Genomic DNA, 23604 nt, shown 5'->3' with positions numbered 1-23604 from the left:
AATTTTATTTGCGTCTCTCCGGGAAATGACTATTTTGTCCATCTAATATGCTTAATATGTAATACAGATACAGATAAAGATATAGATATTTTAAGAGTCATTTGGTTTCAAACTAGTTTGACAAAAAACTTAACAGAGCTGGAGTCGTTAAACTCAGCTTATTCCAAATCTATTTTTAGATTCAGGGTTGAACAAAAATCGAGTTAGTTAGCTGGTTTGTAGTTTGGTTGCAGTTCAGAATATGAGTATTGAAATGTTTAAAAAAAATCAAAACATAAAAATATTTTGCAAGTGCAATGGCAGTACCTGTTAAAATGAGATTTATCATTCAAATCTCATTTGCACTTTGCATTACATTCATCCAAGCTTTGAAAACATTTGTCACTTGTTTTGCTACAACAAAACTTCCGCATTTGGACAATAAAGTCCGATACTAAAACAAAACGGCGGGCTTGGTTGCTGTATCTTCGTTACTCCACTTGTGGCACCTATAAATGAAAATAATGTCGCCTGTTTTCTATTATAAGGGCACATATATTTTTATACATTAACTGATTTTAGTATCATTAATACTGTCACCTGTTTTTTAATATTTTTATACATTTACTGGTTGTTGTATCTTCGTTACTCTACTTGGAAAGAAGTTGCTACAGTGATGGAGCCAAACCAGAAGATGGTGTCAATGTTGACCAAATTCCAATAGCTGATGTTGTGTCTGATGAGGGGAGTAAGGTGGTGGCCACAAACAAAGATGAAGTTGATAAACAACCGGAAAAAAGAGCAAAATGCATCGAAGATGGTGGTTATGTTGGTAGCGAACCGCCTGCGAAAACTAGCGGGTGGCTAGAAGCTGAAGTCTGTAAGCGGATGGCTGAAAGCATTGGATACGCAACTTATTTGCTTTTTATTTAGAATATTTTATTAGTAAAGTTAATTTCAAAATACAAAGTTTTTATAAAATTCGTTGAGACGTGCTTATTTTTATTTACGTACTGACGTAAAATATATTCAAAACCGACATGTTTAGTTTTTTCTTCATACCCTGACAGTTTGGCCGATTTTGGGGCAATTCATCACAATTCTAACACTTTCCAATCATTAATTCTTCCATGATTTTAAGATTCCAACAAATAATCGAAACGATTATGACGCAGAGGCAAGACTAAACCATTCGTGACCGCTTCAGATGTAGGGTTTCGTGTAGAGCTGATTGTTTTACGACTTCTATCAAAGCTTGGATTTATGTTTTGATTATCATTCGATTAACTGAACTATTACGTTTATTATGATTGTTTGAACAATTGTTTACTCGGATTTATATGTGTCATCAACTTTTGGTTAAAATCATCAACAATTATGACTGTTCTTAATGTCATTGATTTGTTCCCATTAGCCATTGATTGTGCTTAACTCTTATATACTTTACCGGTATTTAACTAGGCTGTATTTAGTTGTGTCAATTAGTCAGATTAAGTTATGTTAATCAACATAACCAAATCACATAGTCTTTTATGTGTTTATCAATAATAATTAACGAACAATTTCTACGTGGTTATTTATTTTGATAGAACTTGTATTCAGTCAGTTCATTACATAACCCGAACTCTGAAGTGTTGTCACTTTTTTTCACATTGATTCTTAATAAAAAAATAATCAGTTTTCTTGAAATTATTTTCAAATTCAAAAATTTTAAATTACTTAGACATTGTTTGTTCAACTTCAAAATATAAATAATGAACTTTAATAGCATTTCCACTAATTTTTTTTTGAAGACAATCTTACTTGCCATCTTAGTTATAAATAATTAAATATTTAAGTTTTAAAAATATAATTTTTAATTAGTGCATAACATCTACATAAATAAGTTTTTTTTTAAAAAAAAGTAGGTATTTCTTAATTTACTATTTGTTTTATATATCATGTTAGCAGTATGTAAATTATTTTAGCCCTGCTTGCGGTGCGCACATATGATGTATATATGTGTGAACCCTCGGGTGAGCAAAAGTGAAATTGCACTAATTTTGACATTATTTTACTAATCTCGTGAAAATAACGTTAAAAGTGACGGATGGTTAATCAGGCATCATGTAGTGGCGTTGATAGCTGAAAGATAAGGGTACATGCACCGATCAGCCGGTGTCCCGATGATTGAGTGCTATGTGCCTTATGTCCAAGGCTTGATGCAAAACTACTATCGAGCCGGGGGTCTCACCGGAAGCAGCCTCTCTATCCCTATGGGGTAGAGGTAAGGCTGCCTACATCTTACCCTCCTCAGACCCTACCATAGCTTTGCTATTGATGGGATATACTGAGTACGATACGATGATGATGATGATGATGATGATGATGATGATGATGATGATGATGATAGTATGTAAATTATTTAACTAAAAAGTAAAAAAAGCTCAACCTAATTAAGAAGTTTCTATTATGAACAGACCCAATCTCATTACACTGTTGGTGCCCACTATCATTTCTCAAAATTACCGCATTACCCCTCAAAAGTCACCAAATCATAACCTATTCAAACCCCACCAAAGGGCAAATTCGTCCAAATGTACTATTTAGCCACCAAATACTAACCACTTTCATTGACCAACACATCATTTGATCATCTATTCAAACTCCAAATCAAACCTGTCGAAGCATGAGATGAATCTGACCTGATCCATGACGATGTTTCCACGGATTTTCGAGATGAACGAACCACGTCTTGATCTTCTTCTCCGGTTGCTTGAGACCTGCAATGGTTTTTCGGGGGTGTGGAGGTGACTGCTAAGGAATCCTGAGGATCTCTTGTTTACAGACACAAAAAAGTGGTGGTGGCTCTTATTGAGCATGACCCCTTAATAAGGAGGTGGAGACCTCCTTATATAGAGAGTCTCATGGCCACCATCATGGTACCCTAATGGGCCTAGCCCAGTTAGGGTTACCTCCACAAAACCCCCTCAGCCCAATAACATTGTATTAGTCCATATAATAAAATAAGCCAAACATAATAAATTTAGGGTCGTAAAACCGGGTTTAGTACCATACCCCTACAAGCCCCCCAAGTCCAGCGTTGCTTCTGGGCGCGCAAGCGTCTAGGTGGAGCACTGGACTTTACGAGGTGTGTTAGGTCATGAGGCGGTTTTTTCCCTTTTCTTTGGCCTTGTCTTTATTGTCTTTGAGTTTTGGGAGGTTTTCCTCATGATGGTGACATGTTGCGGTCCTTATGATAATGATGGTGCCCTGTCATAAATAAGATATAGCACGCATCATAGTGGCGCGAGGCCTGATAAAAGATAGAGCGCGCATCTCGATAATAATGTAACATAACTTGCGCGCGAGGCAGCTTACGAGTTATGAGAATAATAAAGCCTGCGCGTAAGGCGACTTACGAGTTATAAGAATAATAAAGCTTGCGCGAGAGGCGACTTATGAGCTGTAATAATAATGAAGCTGGCGCGAGTTGCGGCTTACGAGCTATAATAATAATGAATCTTGCGCGCGAGGCGACTTATGAGCTGTAAGAAACACAAAGCTTGCGCGTGAGGCGACTTACGAGCTATAAGAATAATGAAGCTTGCGCGAGTTGCGGCTTACGAGCTATAATAATAATGAAGCTTGCGCGCGAGGCGATTTATGAGCTGTAAGAAACATAAAGCTTGCGCGTGAGGCGACTTACGAGCTATAAGAATAATGAAGCTTGCGCGTGAGGCGACTTACGAGCTATAATAATAATGAAGCTTGCGCGAGTTGCGGCTTACGAGCTGTGAGAGTAATAAAGCTTGCGCGTGAGGCGACTTACGAGCTATAAGAATAATAAAGCTTGCGCGAGTTGCGGCTTACGAGCTGTAATAATAATGAAGCTTGCGCGAGTTACGGCTTACGAGCTGTAATAATAATGAAGCTTGCGCGAGTTGCGGCTTACGAGCTCTAATAATAATGAAGCTTGCGCGCGAGGCGACTTATGAGCTGTAAGAAACACAAAGCTTGCGCGTGAGGCGACTTACGAGCTATAAGAATAATGAAGCTTGCGCGAGTTGCGGCTTACGAGCTATAATAATAATGAAGCTTGCGCGCGAGGCGACTTATGAGCTGTAAGAAACATAAAGCTTGCGCGTGAGGCGACTTACGAGCTATAATAATAACAAAGCTTGCGCGTGAGGCGGCTTACGAGCTATAATAATAGAGCTTGCGCGAGTTGCGGCTTACGAGCTATAATAATAATGAAGCTTGCGCGAGTTGCGGCTTACGAGCTATGAGAATAATAGAGCTTGCGCGTGCGCGTAGACTGTGCGTCATGCGACGCGCGCAGATGTTGCATGCGCGTGCGCGTAGACTGTGTCCCGCGCCACGCGCAGATGTTGCATGCGCGTGCGCGTAGACTGTGATATGTGAGAGCATGTGATTCGTAAGCATATGTAATATGCGTGAGCATATGTGATGCGTGAGCATATGTGGTGCATGAGCATGTGGTATGAGGATTCCCAACCTTTAAGTATGGCGTGTGTCCATATGGGATATTATGAGGATTCCCAACCCTTAAGTTTGGCGCGTAGCCATATGGGATATTATGAGGATTCCCAACCTTTAAGTTTGGCGCGTAGCCATATGGGATATTATGAGGATTCCCAACCCTTAAGTTTGGCGCGTAGCCATATGGGATATTATGAGGATTCCTAACCTTGAAGTTTGGCGCGTAGCCATATGGGATATTACGAGGATTCCCAACCTTGAAGTTTGGCGCGTAGCCATATGGGATATTATGAGGATTCCCAACCTTGAAGTTTGGCGCGTAGCCATATGGGATATTATGAGGATTCCCATTCCCAACCTTGAAGTTTGGCGCGTAGCCATATGGGATATTATGAGGACTCCCAACCTATAAGTTTGGCGTGAGGCCTGATGCGCGCATGCACGGCGATGGAGTGGTGACTCGCGAGTGCGCGTGCATGGCGGAGGTCTCTTGCGCAAAACCCACGTGGTGGTTTCCGCGGTGGTTTCCACGGGCGCTCACGCATGTCGGCGGAATGATGACCCGCTGGCGAGCATGCGTGATGGCAGTCTTCTGCGCAACACCCACATGGTGGAGGTCTTTTGCGCGAAACCCACGTGGTGGTTCCCGCGGCGGTACATGGCGGCGGAAGTCTGGTAATTTTTGGATCTGCAATTTAAGAGTTAGACCTGCAATTTTAAACCTACAATCCAGGTCTGTAATCTAGATTTAGATCGGTAAATCAGATCTGGATAGATCTGAAGCTCGGAGCAGATTTAAAACCATCACAGATCCGGAGACTTGATCATTCGAGTCCGGCAGTTTCTTTTCGCACAGATCTGGAAGCCTCTTTTAGATCTATGGATCTTTTTGAGCTTTAATAGAACAAGCCTTGAAGCCTTTTTCTGTAAACTTCCAGATCTGGGTTTTTCCTGGGAGAGATCTGACAGCCGAGATGAAGATCGAAGGGTAGTTCGTTGCCGTCCCACGGATGGCGCCAATGTCGAAGCATGAGATGAATCTGACCTGATCCATGACGATGTTTCCACGGATTTTCGAGATGAACGAACCACGTCTTGATCTTCTTCTCCGGTTGCTTGAGACCTGCAATGGTTTTTCGGGGGTGTGGAGGTGACTGCTAAGGAATCCTGAGGATCTCTTGTTTACAGACACAAAAAAGTGGTGGTGGCTAGACCTCCTTATATAGAGAGTCTCATGGCCACCATCATGGTACCCTAATGGGCCTAGCCCAGTTAGGGTTACCTCCACAAAACCCCCTCAGCCCAATAACATTGTATTAGTCCATATAATAAAATAAGCCAAACATAATAAATTTAGGGTCGTAAAACCGGGTTTAGTACCATACCCCTACAAAACCCATCAAAATCTTGAATCTTAGATCACTAAAAAACCCAAACCTTGTTAAAAAATGCATGATTTTTGCTTTACAATTCCGTACGGAATAATAATATTCTGTGGTGGGCTTATTGGGTTTGCAAGAAAAGGTAGTACGACGTCGTTGGCTGGTGGTGTGGGCACTGGATTACTGCTGTTTTTGGCTTCGTATCTGACGCTTAATGCGTTCCACAAGCGAAAGAACTCGTGGGTCGGGTTGATTCTTGAAACTGGTACGTGTTTTGTTCGTGCACGCAAGGTGTTTGATGAAATGCCTCAATGGGTTTTTGGGTGGGTTTGGATGATATTAGTATTGGGTTGTGTTTGATCTTGTTTTGTGGGTGTTTTGGTGATGATTGTTTTGTGATTTGGTGAATTTTTACCACTTTTTGCTAAAAATTTTCAAAAATGACCAAAATACCCCTCGTTATCCTGGTGTTTTGAGTAAATGTTAGAAAACTTGTGTTATAAGCATAGGCGAACCCCTGTTTTTTTCGTAGCGGTGTAAATTTACCACTTTCGACCGAAAATATGAGCCTGGCACCCCTCGTTTATGATTTTTATTTGGGGAGGGCACATTTTTAGTCTGGCCCCCCGACTTTCTAGTCCAAGCATCACCACTAGTTATAAGGGTGATCATTGATATTAAAGTAAGGTTTGTTAATGAAATTATATATATGCATTAAATGTTCGGTTGTTAGAAGAATTCTTTGATTAAGTTGGGTTTATAAGTTAGTTATCTCCCAGATAGTCAACCGTGTTAGAAAAAATTGGAGTGGGAGAAAGAAAATGGATAGTTACACGTAACCAGATACAATTATATCAAGCATAATAGATTTATAGCTTTTTACGCATCATACTATATAAATATGTACACTTAATTTAAAAGCACACTAAGTAGCCAATAGCGTGCTTCAATCAATTTCTAAATTTCACATGTATAATCCTTTGTGTCTTTGTATGCATTATAAAATAAAATTGCATACAATCTTTTCACTTTCAGACCTAACCTAACATAATGTCGAAGGTACCATTTGAAATGGAATATGTTGGAGGTGAACAGTCGCGCTTCAACCATAAAAAATGGTTGATTGTCGCGTGGTTGGTCACTGTGGGCGTGATTCTTATCGTTGGGTTGGGGTTCTTTTTTACAGCGGTCATCGTATTCAAAAACGAATTAAGCCCGCTGTAAGAGGCAATTCAAGAGAGTATCTCGGTACTAAACTTATCTAACCTTGATTAAGGAGATACGGTTCGAGCGGGGCTACAAGTTGCATTCTTTGTGCCCTGCAAACTTAAGCTCTTGCCTAGAGGAGCCACCTTTAATCTTGTACCACACAATCATGACGAAACTCACAGTCCTTTCAAGAGTAAAATATACAATTGCAAACAATGATCAAGATTTTCAGTTGGAGTTCCAACTGAACGGTTTGGATTAGACGTTTAAAGATGATATACTTTGGTTTGTGCTTATCGGGGAGTATAATATGCTGGAAAACCTCACCGTTTTCCCGGCATTTCCCTACACACATGCTAATCCAAAGTTCTAATGCGAGTTTGCAGTTTTGATGACCGAGCCGGATAAGATCCACTATGAGACGTGTTATATGATCACTGAAGACGACCCAACAACTTCAGACTAGCTTGTTATATGATCCCTTCTGAAGTTGTTGGGTCATCTTCAGTGATCATATAACACGTCTCGGAGTGGATCTTATCCGTCTCGGTCATCAAAATAGCCAATTCGCATTTGAACTTCGGATTGGCATGTGTGTAGGAAAATGCTGGAAAGATGGCGCGTCTTTCCATCATGTTGTATTCCTCGATAAGCCCAAACCAAAGTATATCGTGTTTCAACATCTTATCCAAACCATTCAGTTGGAACTCCAACTGAAAATCTTGATATTGTTTGCAATTATATATTTTACTCTTGAAACGACCGTGTGAGCTTTGTTGTGATTGTGTGCCACAAGGTTAAAGGTTGCTCCTTTAGGCACAAGCTTCAGTTTGCGGTGCACAAGGAATGCAACTTGTAGCCCGACTCAAACCATAAATCTTTTATCACGATTAGATGAGTTCACTAGCGATATACTTTTTAAATTGCCTATTGCGTCGGCGTTATTTGTTTTGAATACGATGCTCGCTGTAAACAAGAACACCAACCCGATGATAAGAATCATGCCCACAATGACCAACCCCGCATTTTTTATGGTTGAATCGTGATGGTTCACCTTCTGTAAATTCCATTTCAAATGGTACCACCGACATTATGTTAGGTTTGAAAGTGACTCGATTGTATTTTTTTTTTTTGAATGAATACAAAGGATTATATAGGTGAAATTTAGAAATTGATTAAAGCACATTATTGGTTACTTAGTGTGCTTTTAAATTAAAAGTACTATATAGTATGATGTGTAGAAAACTATAAATCTATTATGCGTGATATAATTAATGGTATCTAGTTATGTGTAAGTAACTATCCATTTTCTTTCTCCCACTCCATCTGATAGCACTACATACAATTGCCTATTAAAGTCTCCATCTTGAATTTTTTTTCTGTACTATTATCTTTTGTAATTGTGCATTCTATCTGAACATACAACTATACAAGTAATTACATAATGTCTTCATCACATGTTCATATTATGATATTGAATTTTGTCTGTTTGTTGTAAAAGATATCATATTAACATGCTCTATCTATTACTTACCATCTTGTTTGGTCACTTCTTGATTTCAGTTATTGCGGCTGCGCTCACATGAGTTATGGGACAGCGATACTCTGAAACTGGCAAAATAATGCCTGCTGGTCTTGTTGCCGCCATCAGGTAATACACTATTTGGTTAATATTATTATATGAAATTATTGTTTTAGTTTCTGATGCAGAATATCTCGTTATTTAAAATTCTGATTTTAATATCTTTTGTTAGTTTAAGTTTATTTTGTTACCAATTTTATCTACTTTTATTCTAGTATAAGTTATGGTTGAGGGTTATGTAATCTTTAGTTTTTGATTAAGTTTTGATATTGAATTTGAATTATAAGAACTTTGTTCTTGAACCTTTGGTTCGATTTTATCGTCTTTGTCAATCATGAGTCTCTCGAGCCATTGATCGCTTCCGAAACTGCATCAGTTTCCATCCTATAAATGAAATTTATGATGAACTGTGTCTCGTATGTTTTGTTTTTGTTCCAGTGGATTGATGACAGCATTTTATCTGTACAAGATAGCCACCGGTGGCAACCATTTTCCAGCCAAAACCGAATGACCTGAGATCTACATTTTGTTTCTAAATCTAGCATCTGTAATTTTCATGTATTCTGAACTGATTATCATGTATACTGGTTACAGCAGTTTGTGTTTTGTGAAAAGAGAATTGTGTTGTACTTATACAAGACAAAACCAGAGGAATTAAACGTGTCAGGTTGAATCATTGAATCCGAACGTACCCCATATATTTATTCTTGACAAAAATAGTTCGGTATGACAACCCTAAACATGATTACTTTCGTGTCATGTCAGAATTTGGTCGCTTCAAAGCGTTACAACTTATTTCTTTAAAATTGTCAATATACACACTTCATTAAAATGATGTCTCGAACATTTTTAACTTAGTCATTACAATATACAAGCATACACCCCTCTTTCGAGTGGTAATATTACAATACACGATCCACCAATCTACTGCTACATTTCTTGACAACATTCAGTATATACAAAACAATGTTCAGTGTTACTTTCATCTAAACATATCCTTCACTATTAAATGAGAAGAAATGGTTTAGACCCTAGAATCATTACACCTATAACTGTATGGATTCAACAGTATTGAGGTCTTTCATAATCCGGGGGCAGTGACGGGCAACTTTCAGTCATATGTGGGTACGGGTCAATGGTATTGTACCCAGGTAACTCCATCCGATATTTTCCTTTAATTTGACAAAATGGTAACTCAACCGTGTCATCTTCATTACACCACTTTGGAAGTCGGCTTGAATTGTTTTCATAAAAGTTAAGCATGTAAGCATCCTTTATCTGCATAATTTGACGTGGTTAACATACATATACATTTACATAAAAATGGTATAGCTATAAATATATAAGTTGTGTATGAATAGTAGTTGACTCACGGTGAACTCGGTAACTTGAATTTGATCTGCAAGATCTCCAAAGAGTCCTGCTTCTTTGTACATTTCAAGAACGAATGCAACACAAGAAGTTGACTTTCCGTCCGCGTATACCCAATCATCTTGTTCGGGTATAGTTAATAATTCAGCAAACGACGAACCACGCCTTTCAACTTCCACTAAAATATCAGCAAGTTCGAGCCCCTGCAAAAAGTCAAATCAAGACACTTTTGACCCATTTGGTTATATATGGATGAATTCAAGTTTAAGTTTTTTTCTAACGGGTAAATGAAAAAATAAAAGTTAAAATGGGTAAACAATATATATTTGAGTTAAATACGGTTTTAGTCCCTGTGGTTTAACCCAAAAAACCTTTTAGTGTATTAATAAAAATTTGACTTTTTTAGTCCAATAGTTTCATTTTCATATGAACTAAAGTCCAGGCCACTAACCCCGTCTAAAAGTTCTGTTAACTTTTTATTGAAGGACCAAAATACCCTTGGGCTGTTGTGTTACTTAGTCAAAATAATAAAACATGATTAAGTAACACATATAATCCAAGTCTTTTAATAGAAACTAACAGAAAATTTGTATGGGATTTGGATTCGAAAATGAAATTATCGGACTTAAAAAGTCAAATTTAACCTACTCGGCTAAAAGGGTTATTTTGGTCATTAAAACCATATTTAACTCTATATTTTGTAGCCACAATTAATTAACTTATTATCATCACAAAGAGCAGGTCATAAAAATTTTTAAAATATCATAGCAAACCTGGGTACCAAGCCGCTTATTCAAGGCTTCATTCCACATATTAGCCGCGTATGCAGGCTGCATTTGATCCCACACAGTCATCACAGATGCAACCTGCAACACAAACAATCATTCAACACTCAAAAAACGAGAATTACGATGGCTTAAAATTTAAAAATAAAATTTAAATGCTTTAAGGTAATGTGGTACCAGATTAGCATCCAAAGGCGGTGGATAATTATCACTGATAGTATCTATCCAACTAAATATCAAATTATGATAACCGTACGGTAACCCGACCATACTTTGCGCATACTCCCAAGCAGCCGTTTCGTTAAATTTGGCCCGTAGATCAGGATGCAAAGGTAGCAAAGCTATATGTGGATTCGAATCATCTTCGTTCAACTCAAAATCCCACCACTCGTCCCATGGCAACAAAGCAATAACATCTTGACCCTACAGTCAAAAGTCAAAGTCAAAAGTCAAAGTCAAACATATTAAAAATATTAAAATTTTAAGCTCTTACATCTTCATCTTCATGTCCCGATTCACCGACCCATAGTTTACCTTCCAGGTCCCTCAAGCAAACAGCCGAATGACCCGCGTAAGCCCCGGATACCCATTTTTCTAGGGTTTCAAACCCGCCCCATCTGCCACGAATCTTTGATAATGCAAGAAAGTCCCCCGAATGAATATCGTCTTCGGTTATGTTTGTTACCCATGGTTCGGGCCGGGCCTCAAAAGTAGCTCCCATATGTTTCTTGAGAAACGCAAGATTAGAACTTTCGCCCCAACCCGTATTTGTGAATAGTGGGAATACCTCCCATAATGCTTCTAAAGTTCCTATCATTCCAGCTTCCATTAGAAAAATTGAAATGCCTTTGTGTTTTACCTTTCACGAAAAACAGGTAACTTTTGTTAGTACCAAATGTTGCTGTATATACATTTATTAATGAAAACTGTATTTGTTAACTTACATATTCGTACTCGGCTTTCCCGCTCCATTCATCGAACTCGAGTGTATGTTCACGAGATAGAAAATAATAATCCCATGTCACACGATATGGAGTCGCGAAGACATAAATATCCATACATGTCCAACTGTGTGCATTGCTTACCTAAATAATAAAAGAAAAAACATCGATTTATTAAACGGGATAGCAGAATTTGCAAGAAATTTAGGACCACATACAGAAAGCTAAAAATTATAATAACGCGAAATTCAAATTTATAAATAAGAATATGTGTAGTTAAGCACACACCATGGCACAAGATGGACAAATAGTAACCTTTAGATATATGTATTAGTAATTATAAATATTAGGATTAATACTTAAACAAGATTGAGTTCCTTTTTTTTAATGGTTCAATAAGATTAAGTGCTAGTTAGGAAAATTATAAATATTAGGAACAATGTCCGCTTAACTACCTAAAATATGACTTGTTTAAAGTGCAGGTTTTACTCGGGTCTTTAGTAGCTACAGATAAAGAGCAAAGAGACACGAAAAAGAAGTAACCCGTATGCTTATACCTATACAATCCCCTAAACATATCATACAATCTCTTAATAAATGTCTATGGGCCCAGACAACTCTACGACTAAGGAAAACGCAAGTTGAGGAAAAGATAAAGCCCCAAGACAACACTAATACAAGGTTGCAGGAACTCTTATCACCAAGATACATGTCACCCCCAGGCCTCGTCGTTTGCACCACTGACGTTACCGTAAAGGTACTCGGTCTAGAGTAACTTTTCTATAAACCTTTGCAATCAAATGTTGCTCGCTACTCCTCTAGTCTATCATTCAGCCTTGTTTGCTCTTCATTCCAAACACAATATCATCAGCGAAAAGCATGCACTACAGAATAGCCATCACATCGATTTGGGCAACTCATCCAAGACTACCACAAAAAGAAACGGGCTCAGCGTGGATCCTTGGTGAAGACCCACCTCTACATGAAAAAAGTATGTATCCCCAACCAGCATTCGGAGGCTTGTTTTAGCCCTGACATACATATCCCTAATTACATCTATGTATCTCCTAGGTATTCTTCTCCCTCAAGCATATGATAAATGCAAATATGTAGTATAATTTTTTATTATTTATTTTTAAGAAAACCTTTGTTTTAACCTTTATTTCCCAGTCTTTTTTAAAGCTATTAAACTAAAAAGTAGTGATTACAGCGAAACAAAAGGCGAGCGAGCAACAAGCTGCGCCGCTATCCCTATCTTAATTACCTTCAGTCACACGCAGGGGCGTAGCATGGTTAGGGCCAGGGGTGGCCCCGGCCCCCTCCGTTTTTCGCTCGACAGTGTAAATTTATCATTTTACGGTCGAAAATTTTTATATTAAGTGCAAATTTACCCGTTTCTGACCGAAATTTTGAGACCGGCCCCCTCCGTTTTATTGCTCGGTAGTGTAAATTTATCTTTTTCCGGCCGAAAATTTGTATACATAGTGCAAATTTACCCGTTTCCGACCGAAATTTTGAGCACGACCCCTCCGTTTTTTCACTCGGTAGTGTAAATTTATCCTTTTTCGACCGAAAATTTTATACATAGTGTAAATTTACCCGTTTCCGACCAAAATTTTAAGCCCACCCCACTCTAATTTATGAATTTTTTTATACATATTAAGTCCGGCCCCCTCGACGTTTATGTCCAAGCTTCGCCACTGGTCACACGCCTAAGTACCAAGTTAAACCCAATCTTAGATGTTTTCCTAGCCAATAAATTAAACAAAAATGTCTATTTATTCACCCTTCTAAACCACTAAATTAAGTATCTATGTCAAATCTCTAAATCACCCTCTAATAACTTCTATCAAAGTATTTATTTTTTCTCAAAATACCCTCCATCTAGAACCTAGTTTGAAAGAACATATATACACCAATATCAGAAACTATTTATCCAACATGTCAAACATTGGACGTGATTTCCGTTGGGCCGTCGACTCATCAAACCTATGATGTGTTGGTGTCTCGTTTATCAAGTTGAGCCCATAGCTTGGTTTACATGGAATAAATTTACTTGCCGGTGAACAAGTCAAGCCAATGACTTGAACAACAAGAAATATATCTATTAATTATTATTTAAATTTGTTTTTACTAATTGGTATTCGAATACGATATGGTTTTTGTATTCTAGTCTAGCAATCGAGCTTATGATCTAAATTCGTTTATGCGTTCATCGATTCTGGTTACCGAACTTGATCAAATACAATTAAGGTAAACACTAATTTATCCAAACCTTAATATGAAGAGTACCACCACCAAATTGAGTCCCACTTTTATTATGCAACTCCAACCACGCGCTATTCTCATAAAAACAAGACCCTTTCCAATGCAAACCTGAATTATTCGCAACCGCCGCGGCGCCGACAAAGCTCGGGAGGAGATCAGCGGCGCCACGGAGCGAGTTGAGGATCGGCCAAGAGACTTGGCGTGGCAAAAGTGGGAGGATATCAGTTGGTCGAATTAGTGGCTTAAAAGCAAGTGCTTTTGGACTGTAAGTATAAATTAATATGATGGTTATGATGATTAGGGGTTTGAAGGTAAAGATTGAGATTGAAGAAGCCATTGACGTGATTTGTAGATGCAGTTTGTGTGTTGTCGAAGTGATTAAGGATTGGTTTGGTACTTTGGTTTGGTCTTTGTTTGTATCAGGAGGCTTCTGTGTTTGTTAGTTCTATGTTTTGGGTTATTACTGGAAAACCCCTGAGGTTTCAATGTATTGTTATTTTGTTACATGGTTGAATTTAGGTGTAAAGCCGATTTAAAACTCAAAACCGGTTTGGGTTGAAACCGGTTTAGATCGGTTCTGTTTCGAGTTAAAACCGGTTTCTTGACCATGTTACGATCAGTTTCGGTTCGGTTAACCGATTTTGGTGGAGAAAATTACAAACCGGTTGTGAATCTACGGGTTTATTCAGTTCCAAACAGGTTTTTACATAATTGGTTTCAAACCAGTTCGGTTTCGATTCAATTTTCATATCAGTTTGGTTAACCGGTTAATCTATCTAGAGTAGTTAGGTGCACAAGGGGTTAGGTGTGGATCTTTATAGTCTTTAATGCGTTTAGATTTTGATTCAAGGTCTAACACACATTATAAAAATATAAAATTAATAATAATTGGATTGTTTAATAAGTTTCATGATTGTTTGTTTTTTTCTAAATTAAAGGGTGTTAATTATCATTAGGGCTTTGGTACGATGGTTATGAGGTTTTCCTAGGATTTCTTCTTAGAAAAGTCATGGATTTGAATATCTAGAGCGTCAAACAAATAATTGGTTGAAATTCCCTTTTCAGGGGTCGGTGATTGGTAGGTCTAATGGCTTACCACATAGTCAAAATGTCGACAAAGAACAAAATAACAAAATTATCTTACATAGAAGTATTGTTTAATTAATGTGTGTTGTTTCTCAAGGAATGATACAAAATAAGGGTATTTAGGTTTTTCATATATATCAAATGATGGCGACGATATTATTAGCCTATTATAAACAAGTCTCATGTAAAAAAACTGTAAAACCTGACAAAAATTTGTGAGGTCTGAAGAAAATTTTGGCAAGTTCAACAAAAATTTTGTGAAGTCTAACAAAATTTTTGTGAGGTCCAACGAAATATTTTTTGAGGTGTGGTGAAATTTTTGTGAGTTCCAACGAAATTTTGGTGACTTGTGACCGAAAAATTAGTGAGGTTCGATGAAACTTTGTGATGGCTGACAAGATTGACACATAACTTCTTATAATAGGTTGAGAATAGCGCCACTTGACTTTTTTAACAGTCAAAACTAACAAATTTTGAGATGGACATTCAAGGATTTTATTTTTGATCAAATGGACACTTTTATTTTGAGTTTAAACCGTTTTTTTGACCAGGTTACAATCAGTTTTGGTTCGGGTTTCGATCGATATTGGTAGAGTAAATTACAAACTGGTTGTGAATCTACGGGTTCATTCAGTTCCAAATGGGTTTTTACATAATTAGTTTTAAACCAATTTCGATTCAATTTTCAGATCAGTTCAGTTAACCGGTTTATATATCTACCCTCTAGTTAGGTGCATAAGGGGTTAGGTGTGGACCTTTATAGTCTTTAATGCGTTTAGATTTTGATTCAAGGTTTTGGTTTTTCCAAGGTCTAAAATACATTATAAAATTGATAATTGGATTGTTTAATAAATTTCATGATTGTTTGTTTTTGTCTAAATTAAAGGGTGTGAATTATCATTAGGATTCTGGTACGGTGGTCATGAGATATTCCTAGGGTTTTTTCCTAGAAAAATCATGGATGTGAATATCCAGAGCGTCAAACTAATAATGAGTTGAAATCCATTTCAGGGGTCGGTGATTGGTAGGTCTAATGGCTTACCGCAATCAAAATATCGATCAAGAACAAAAAGGCAAATTATCTTACATAGTAGTATTGTTTAATTAATTTGTGTTGTTTCTCAAGGAATGGTATAAAATAAGGGTATTTAGGTCTTTTATATATATCAAATGATGTCGGGATGTCAACGATATTACTAACCATTTATAAACAAGCCTGTAAAAAAACTGTAAGACTGGCAAGAATTTGTGAGGTCTGAATTTTTTTTGATAGGTTCGACAAAAATTTTGTGAGGTCCAACAAAATATTTCTTGAGGTGGGGTGAAATTTTTGTGAGTTTCATCGAAATGTGGTGATTTTTGACAACAAAACTAGTGAGGTTCGATAAAACTTTTGTGATATCTGACAAGATTGACACATAACTTCTTACAATAGGTTGAGAATAGCACCACTTAGATCTTTTTAACAGTCAAAACTAACATATTCGAGATGGACATTCAAAGATTTTTTTTTTTTTTTTTTTTTTTTTTTTTTTTTTATCAAATGGACACCTTCTTGCTTTCTTGTGATAAATCGGACATATTAGGGATTTTTCCTTAAATATATTGTCATCTCTATCACATGGCAAAGATTTGGTGACACGAGGAGTTAGGTGTGTGAGTTTAGTCATTAATGCATTGAGATTCCAATCAAAGGATTCATTTTTCAAGGTCTAAAACACATTATATAATTATAATAATTGGATTGTTTTAGTTACTTTCATAACCTTTTCTAAGTTACATTGTGTAAATCAAAATACTAAAGCTATCTTAAGTTGAAGGTACTATATCAAATGTTGTTAGGTAGAGACACCATCGTTTAATTTATAATGTAATACATGATTTGTTATATAAGTTAAAAGGATTACTTGAGTACTTTTTAAAAGCATAATTAAATAGTAGTTTATTTATATATTATGTTATTTTTGTATGATTTTATAAATTCGGTTTCTCAATACAACGTCTTAGCTTATATAAGTTTAAGGTCTTATATAAAGAAGCTTATTTGTGTAAGAGTATAAGCGTAAGTCAAAAAGCAAAAGCTAGGCCAAACTGCCCCTTAAACTTACAAAGGGTCTTAAACAAAGGCTATACATTTTAAGTCATCTACAATGTAAAACGTTCATTTTAGATGGTTTGAACAGAATCTAGATCTTATCTACCAGCGAATCTGGTTTCTCAAAATTAGTTATAAAAATAATCTTGTACAAAGTTAATGTTTTACTTCATCCAAAGATTTGTGTCATTTGGTAAACTTGTAACCAAACTTAATAGTGTATTAGTGTCCATTAAACGAAGGGCAACCTAGTAACAAAACTACTGTTTTATTGAGCTAGGGGCAAAGGCATAATATCATCTATACGTTTGGGTGGTTTTTGTAAATTTGTAACCAAAATACGAGAAAGACAAAAAAAGAACGATGACTCAAATTACTTGGTAACGGAAGTGTGCACGGATATCAATATAAATGTCACTGTCACATTGTTAACAAACACAAATGAATGGCCTACTTATGAAACAAACGTTTTACTACCCAAGAATATACCATTAATGTTGTACCATGTGCTACCAATAAATAGTCGACCAAAGATTTTTTTTTTGAACATGTTGGTATTTTTTCGAGTGATTGGATGCCTCTTTACTTGATGTATTTTAAGTTTGGTTCGGATCATATAAATAATAACTTGTTGCAACCAGTAAAACCATGATATATAGTAAGGTTGTTGAGGTGATAATGAAATGTAACGATTCAGTAATCATTTAAAACAAATAACTGAAGTGCTTAATCGAATTCGACACGCTCACTTTTTGCCTTTCACTTTGTTTTTCAAAGGTCGTATGTATAGATTGATCTTCCGGAGGTCAACGCACTAAAATCTCGAAAGTCAATTGAAAAATCATACAATACTCTACATGTAGAAAATAAAAGACTATTAGGTCAGTTGAACTCACACCCTATATACTTGGTATGCGTCCAATAATATAGCATATATGATGTACAAATCAACATGGTCACAAACAAATAACTTTTGGCCTCCAACTAATCCTCTTAAAAAGTCAGCAATCTTGGGTGGTAAGGTAGTTAAAAAGTTGTTAGTTGCTTGATGTATAACACCAATTTCTCTTGCAGTGGGAGTCCACTGAAAACAACACTTCTCGTCCACGTTAGTTGCAGATGTTGCATGTATTAAACATGCCGCCAACGTTAATCCTGAGCCAGGGTCGAACATTTCATGAGGTTCATAGTTGCATTACCTATAGCTTTCTTATTCGTAGACAAAGTGGATTCAAAATTGTCTTCCAATGCCTAACCTGTATCTATGCACTTCATATTCGGCCAGAGTTCGTTCCCAGAAATATTTCTTTTACTAGTGTCACTATAAATTTTATCAATGAATTAGTATTAACTTGAGTATTGAATACTATAACACAATAAACAAGTATCAGATACTCCGTACTATAGATACTACGTAACACATAAAACACTTTTTTATCAAGTGTTACACAACACTAGTGCCGCTTTTGTAGACAAGTTATTAGCGGATTAAACGGGTTCATGGGATGTAAATACGTTGTAATCAGGTTGGAAACATGTTAATGGTTTGGTGGGTGGAATAGATAGGTTTAATATGGCAGGTCAGCCTTAATTAAACGAGTTAAACATGTTTACTCAAGCATGGCCTATTTATTAAACAAGTTGGGTAAGACAACCCCAAAACCTGATTGTTTTCGTTTTGTACCCATGTTGTAAAATCTGATTATGGCTGAAAAAATGAACTGCAATAGATCAATACGAGACAACAAGACACCAAGAGGATAAAGGCATTCTAACAGCATACATATCAACGTGTTATGAGCGATGTGTGTTGATAAGCAACAGTTTGTGACCCTAGACTCGTCATGCTCAACTGTCAGTGATCCGTATATCTTATGGTTTTTCTTTTCTCAAAGGAATAGCAAACGTACAACATAAAGTTCATCAATTGTTTAGTGTACACTGAATATTCGTAAATTACACAGTTGACCAGAAGAAAGTCAAAGAGTCTCAGATGCCACAAAGGAAGAGACAGACGACACACAAGGGAACCAATAACGCCTTTTGCCATCTCTGTGACCATCGTCTATCATTGCAAGACCCTCCTGTACACATAAACAAACCATTGGTTAGGCCGTGAAATAAAAATAAAAAGATAAAAAATGAAAATAAGTTCTCACATCTAATAAAGTTTCAAGAGCATCAGTTGCACGACCAGTGGACCACGATAGTCGTCTTTCTACTTCTTCAACTGTCACAAAACCTTGAGCCTAAAAAACATAAAGTTACATACTTTGTCAGCAAAGATTTTTCTTAATATAAGTTTTTAGCATTGATCAATGAATAAAGTTAACCTGGGCAAGCTCTAGAATTTCATTGTGATCTTTCTTCAGTTCAGTCGGGACAGACCGAACAAGCTTTCTTTTTCCAACAGTAATCACTTCAAAACCACTACCTAAAACCTGAACAATCATGCTCATTTTATTACAACATTTGAGAAAAGACAAGGTTGATCAACACCATTCTAATGATTTGTTTAGAGCACAAAGACAGCACCTTTAATTTACTAATTGCACGCAAGCAATCGTCTTCAGATACTGCTTCACGAGCACCTTTTCTTCTCTGACTTAGCATCTTACAAAGTTCCTCTAAATTAATCAAACCACCATTAATCGGTCTAGTAGCCAAGCATATGTCAACAATTTGCACCCCTGAAAATCCAAAGTCCATAACATAAATCTCCAAACCCTAAATGTTAATGATCACATGTTAAAGCAGATCATCAGAGGCAGAAACAATTACGTACCGAGTTCATAATAGAAATCGCCAATCCCTAAAAGCTCGGCCCAGAACCCTTTATTTGATGCTAGTGGATCTACTCCTACTTTTGCACACATCTCGTGAAACTGTGATCTAAAAGCAGGATTCTTGCGGATGTCATTCTGCAGTTAAGATAATTGACTGTTAACAATTAGAAAATTCACAATTGTTGTTAAGTTTTCTTTCCACTATGAACAATCTGCTAGTATTTAGACCTGTACACAGAACCGGGGAGGGGGGGGGGTTTCGTGTTTGTTCATTTAACTTCAACCAGGCATGAAGTCATGAATATGAACATGAACATGAACACATAATCAAGCAATTTCTTTTGTTCATGTTCGTTCATTAAGAAAACCGCTTTGTTATTGTTCGTTCATGTTTGTTCTTTTAAAACCTAAACGAACAGTTCACGAACATAAACGGACACAAATGAACATAATTGACCGCAGATAAATGAAAAAATTTTTAACTTGATGGACCATATTCCTTGACGAATACAAACTCTAGTGGATGATCATGGTTTTTTTTTTTTCAACAAATATAACTACTTAAGTATTTATTAACATTTAAACAAACAAAAATGAACGAACAAAATGTGTGCTCATGTTCATTCATTTAATTAAATGAACAAAGTTCATGTTTGTTTGTTTATTAAACTTGGTTTTAAAAAGCGTGCGCGTGCTTTAAGCCTAGCGAAGCGACACAAGATGATTGCCTTATCTCTTTTGCTTACACAAGGCGACTAACGTCCCAAAAGCGCAGGTGAAGCGTAATGTTTAGACAAAAAAAGCGCTCTGAGGCGCGTGCCTTTTGTGCACGGGTGGGTCATTTTTATGCTTCAAAATGTTGTACCAAATGCCTTTTAGGTTTTATATATATAAAAATGGAAATTTATGTACTAAATCCTATATAAAGCTTATTAATGTATAGCTAAATGTTGAGTAGGGGATGCTAAAAACCTTACAGAAATCAGTGTGCTTTGGTTTTGGACCCGTCATTTTTGCACATTTTAGCTTTTCAAAACCAAGTTATTATTAAATAAAACGAGCATAAACGTTCGTTTACAGCCCTGCTCGTATAATTCAACCAAATTTTAAGAAAATTACAGCTCATGTTCATCAAATCAGGGGAAATTAATTAACTAGACAACAGAATGAACACCTTGTGTTTGATTTTGTTCGTTCATAGCGCGTCCGTTTAAAACCTAAACCAACAGTTCACGAAAACGTAAACGAACATAAAAGACTAAACAAACATAAACGTGACAGGCCATATTCCTTGACAAATACAAACACTAGTGGATTATCACAATGAATTTTATTATTTTCAATATTTATGTTTATATTTATATAAATATAAGCGCTTAAATTTAAATGAACAAAAACGATTAAACATAAATGAACAAACATAAACGAACTTGCTAGTTTGATTCGTTTACAGGCCTACTTGTATAAAACTAACCTAATTAAGGCCAATGTTTTTCACAGCTGAATCATTTAAAAAACCAAAATTTAACAATATTATTATAGCTCATGTTCATGAATTCAATAGAATGAATGAATTAATAAACAATACCTTGTGTTTTCGAGCAAAGTCTTCTAATTGGGACCGAAAGGTGGAGAGTTGTTCTTTCATAAGATCGGTTCGTAATTTGGCTACATTTTCTCCCAGTAACCGATATTGATCCTGAACCACAAGACATATACATATACATAACAATCATTCATTCATCTAATATAATATAATATAATATAATAATAATAGTGCATAAATAATTGAAATTGAACCCAACCCTAGCAGCCGCAGCAGTCTGTAAACCACCGATTCCTGGTCGTCTTCTCATCTTCTGATTGATTCAATGATAATAATGATTCCAAGTGGGTTGGTTTATGCAGGTAGATCTTTGTAATCTGTAGAATCAAAGTATTAATAAAATATAGAAGAGATGGTATCAACAAATCAGAGTGGCGCAGCGGAAGCGTGGTGGGCCCATAACCCACAGGTCCCAGGATCGAAACCTGGCTCTGATAATAATCTTGAGTGGCTTCTGCGTAATCTTTTTACTTAAATACAACTCTTTTTTACTTAAATACAACAGCTATTTTAAACCCGCACTGCCCTACCCGCCTACCCCGTGTTCCCCTAACGGACTAACGGATTCGTATACGACCTATGTTTTTTAATAGGTCGGTCCGGTTCATATAGCTCGCTCTTTCGTAAAAGATCCGGTTGGTTTGAAGCTAGGTGAAAAAATATTTTTTATTTATTTTAACATTTTTTTCCAACCTTGGCCGCCATTTATGAGACAAAAGTTGTTCGTCCGGTCGAACCGGTTGCCTGTCATGTTCATTGTCTGATCCAGTGATGAAATCATTGTATACGACCTCGCCCCTAAGGGTGGAGGATCTATTTCAAGACGAATGATGTTTACAAGTTGATGATAATGGAACCTAATACAATGGGTCATTTTTACTAGTATAGTATAATAATAGACTTTGGCATAGGTTTGATATGTGTTGTTAAGAATGGATATATATGTTGTAAACTAGCATTGATTACAAATATGGGAAATACTATATGTGCATCGCATCGGTTACAAATATGGTATGACAATAATTCCGACTCATAATTTACAAATGGATTGTTTGAATAAAAAAACTAGATTTACGAGTGGCAAATCACTGTGTTGCTCCAACATTGGGAATCGATGCGAATGTCTAGTTTTAACGAGTTATTTTAGGCTCACCGGGTGTTCTTATAGGCAATTTTAGAAATGTTCTTTGTTGAACTGATGTTGATAAAATCTTCCTAGAAGATCCCTTAAACATGTTGTCACACCTCAACTTACGGCGGAAATGTCGGGGCGTGGACTGATTGTCACAACTCTCAAGGTTACTACTATTGTAAGGACCCAAGTCATCTCCGTAATGCGTGCCTTCAACTTACCCAAGCTCATCAAGCCCAATCTATGACTACACCATACTACATGACCCATGCTTACCAGGCTCAAACCCACCAACCTCATGTCCCTCAAGCTCCTCCCATCAATCAAGGTCAACCTTACTTAACCCAACACTACCAAACCTCGCCACCACAAGCTCGAGTTTATCAGACATATTTCCACCAAACAACTCTCTTGCAAACCGTTCAAGCTCCAGTTTTCCAAGCAAGCCCAAACCAATCTACCTCAACTACTCCAACTCCAATGTATGCAACTCCTCATGGTGCTTCAAGTCACGTCATTTAAGCTACTCTAGGACCCCAAAGGCTTTTTCCGTTTCCTTGCTTATCTTAATTTTATCTTGTCTTTTCTTAATTATGATTGTAACGCCTTTTATGACATTGAATTATTTCAATGAATTGTTTATATTTCACGTATATAACCTTATGAATAAAAGTTCTTTTGAAGCCTATTTTTATCTTATCTCCTTACCTTCATTTATCACTACTCTTTCACCTCAACTAATAATAAGTTATCTCTTTTCAACCTTAAATACCTATATACTTATACGTTTAAAAGTTGTCTTAGAATTTTTTTTTACTTATTTAAAAACCACTACGACTTTTGAAGTTGCTTTATACATTGATGATTTTCTAGTGTTATGATTAAAACTCATTAAAACTT

General features: G+C 36.6%; 2 protein-coding genes, 1 non-coding gene and 1 pseudogene across 4 annotated transcripts; 2 read left to right on the top strand and 2 right to left on the bottom strand.

Annotated features, from left to right (window-relative positions):
- Nucleotides 1-2580: 2580 nt before the first annotated feature.
- On the top strand, nt 2581-9407 carry LOC143537564 (protein FATTY ACID EXPORT 6-like; annotated as a pseudogene). The gene is made up of 4 exons (XR_013136078.1): nt 2581-2637; nt 5858-6108; nt 8616-8703; nt 9073-9407. The product of XR_013136078.1 is annotated as a protein FATTY ACID EXPORT 6-like (transcript).
- Nucleotides 9408-9471: 64 nt separating this feature from the next.
- Nucleotides 9472-14377, bottom strand: LOC143537553 (uncharacterized). Its single transcript, XM_077031305.1, has 7 exons — nt 14007-14377; nt 11735-11875; nt 11284-11649; nt 10968-11213; nt 10779-10871; nt 10008-10208; nt 9472-9912 (listed from the first exon to the last, which is right to left on the bottom strand). The coding sequence occupies exons 1-7, from the start codon at nt 14334-14336 to the stop codon at nt 9697-9699; spliced, it is 1593 nt and encodes a 530-aa protein (XP_076887420.1). The 5' UTR covers nt 14337-14377; the 3' UTR covers nt 9472-9696.
- Nucleotides 14378-19048: 4671 nt separating this feature from the next.
- Nucleotides 19049-21863, bottom strand: LOC143536283 (vacuolar protein sorting-associated protein 22 homolog 1). The gene is made up of 7 exons (XM_077030318.1): nt 21772-21863; nt 21555-21665; nt 19966-20101; nt 19716-19870; nt 19514-19621; nt 19340-19429; nt 19049-19264 (listed from the first exon to the last, which is right to left on the bottom strand). Exons 1-7 carry the CDS (start codon nt 21820-21822, stop codon nt 19160-19162), a joined length of 756 nt encoding a protein of 251 aa, XP_076886433.1. The 5' UTR covers nt 21823-21863; the 3' UTR covers nt 19049-19159.
- A 74-nt stretch (nt 21864-21937) lies between these two features.
- TRNAM-CAU (transfer RNA methionine (anticodon CAU)) lies at nt 21938-22009 on the top strand. The gene has a single exon. It is a non-coding gene; the product is annotated as a tRNA-Met (tRNA).
- The last annotated feature ends 1595 nt before the right edge of the window (nt 22010-23604 follow it).

The sequence above is a fragment of the Bidens hawaiensis genome, unplaced genomic scaffold, assembly GCF_021521415.1.
Source record: "Bidens hawaiensis isolate Kalapana, Puna unplaced genomic scaffold, B.hawaiensis_p1.1 tig00000780_1, whole genome shotgun sequence".
NCBI classification, from domain to species: Eukaryota; Viridiplantae; Streptophyta; class Magnoliopsida; order Asterales; family Asteraceae; genus Bidens; species Bidens hawaiensis.
The sequence above is the reverse complement of the archived record's forward strand: the minus strand, read 5'-3'. Positions and strand labels throughout refer to the sequence as shown.

Excerpts from the sequence above, each read along its gene's own strand:
- LOC143537553 (XM_077031305.1), bottom strand. The coding sequence starts at position 14,336 with ATGGCTTCTTCAATCTCAATCTTTACCTTCAAACCCCTAATCATCATA. Across the intron at positions 11,876-14,006 it reads GTGGTACTCTTCATATTAAG|GTAAGCAATGCACACAGTTG; the intron begins GTTTGGATAAAT and ends TTTATTATTTAG. Across the intron at positions 11,650-11,734 it reads GGAAAGCCGAGTACGAATAT|GTAAAACACAAAGGCATTTC; the intron begins GTAAGTTAACAA and ends TTTTCGTGAAAG.
- LOC143536283 (XM_077030318.1), bottom strand. The coding sequence starts at position 21,822 with ATGAGAAGACGACCAGGAATCGGTGGTTTACAGACTGCTGCGGCTGCT. Across the intron at positions 21,666-21,771 it reads AGACTGCTGCGGCTGCTAGG|GATCAATATCGGTTACTGGG; the intron begins GTTGGGTTCAAT and ends CTTGTGGTTCAG. Across the intron at positions 19,622-19,715 it reads GTGCAATTAGTAAATTAAAG|GTTTTAGGTAGTGGTTTTGA; the intron begins GTGCTGTCTTTG and ends ATGATTGTTCAG.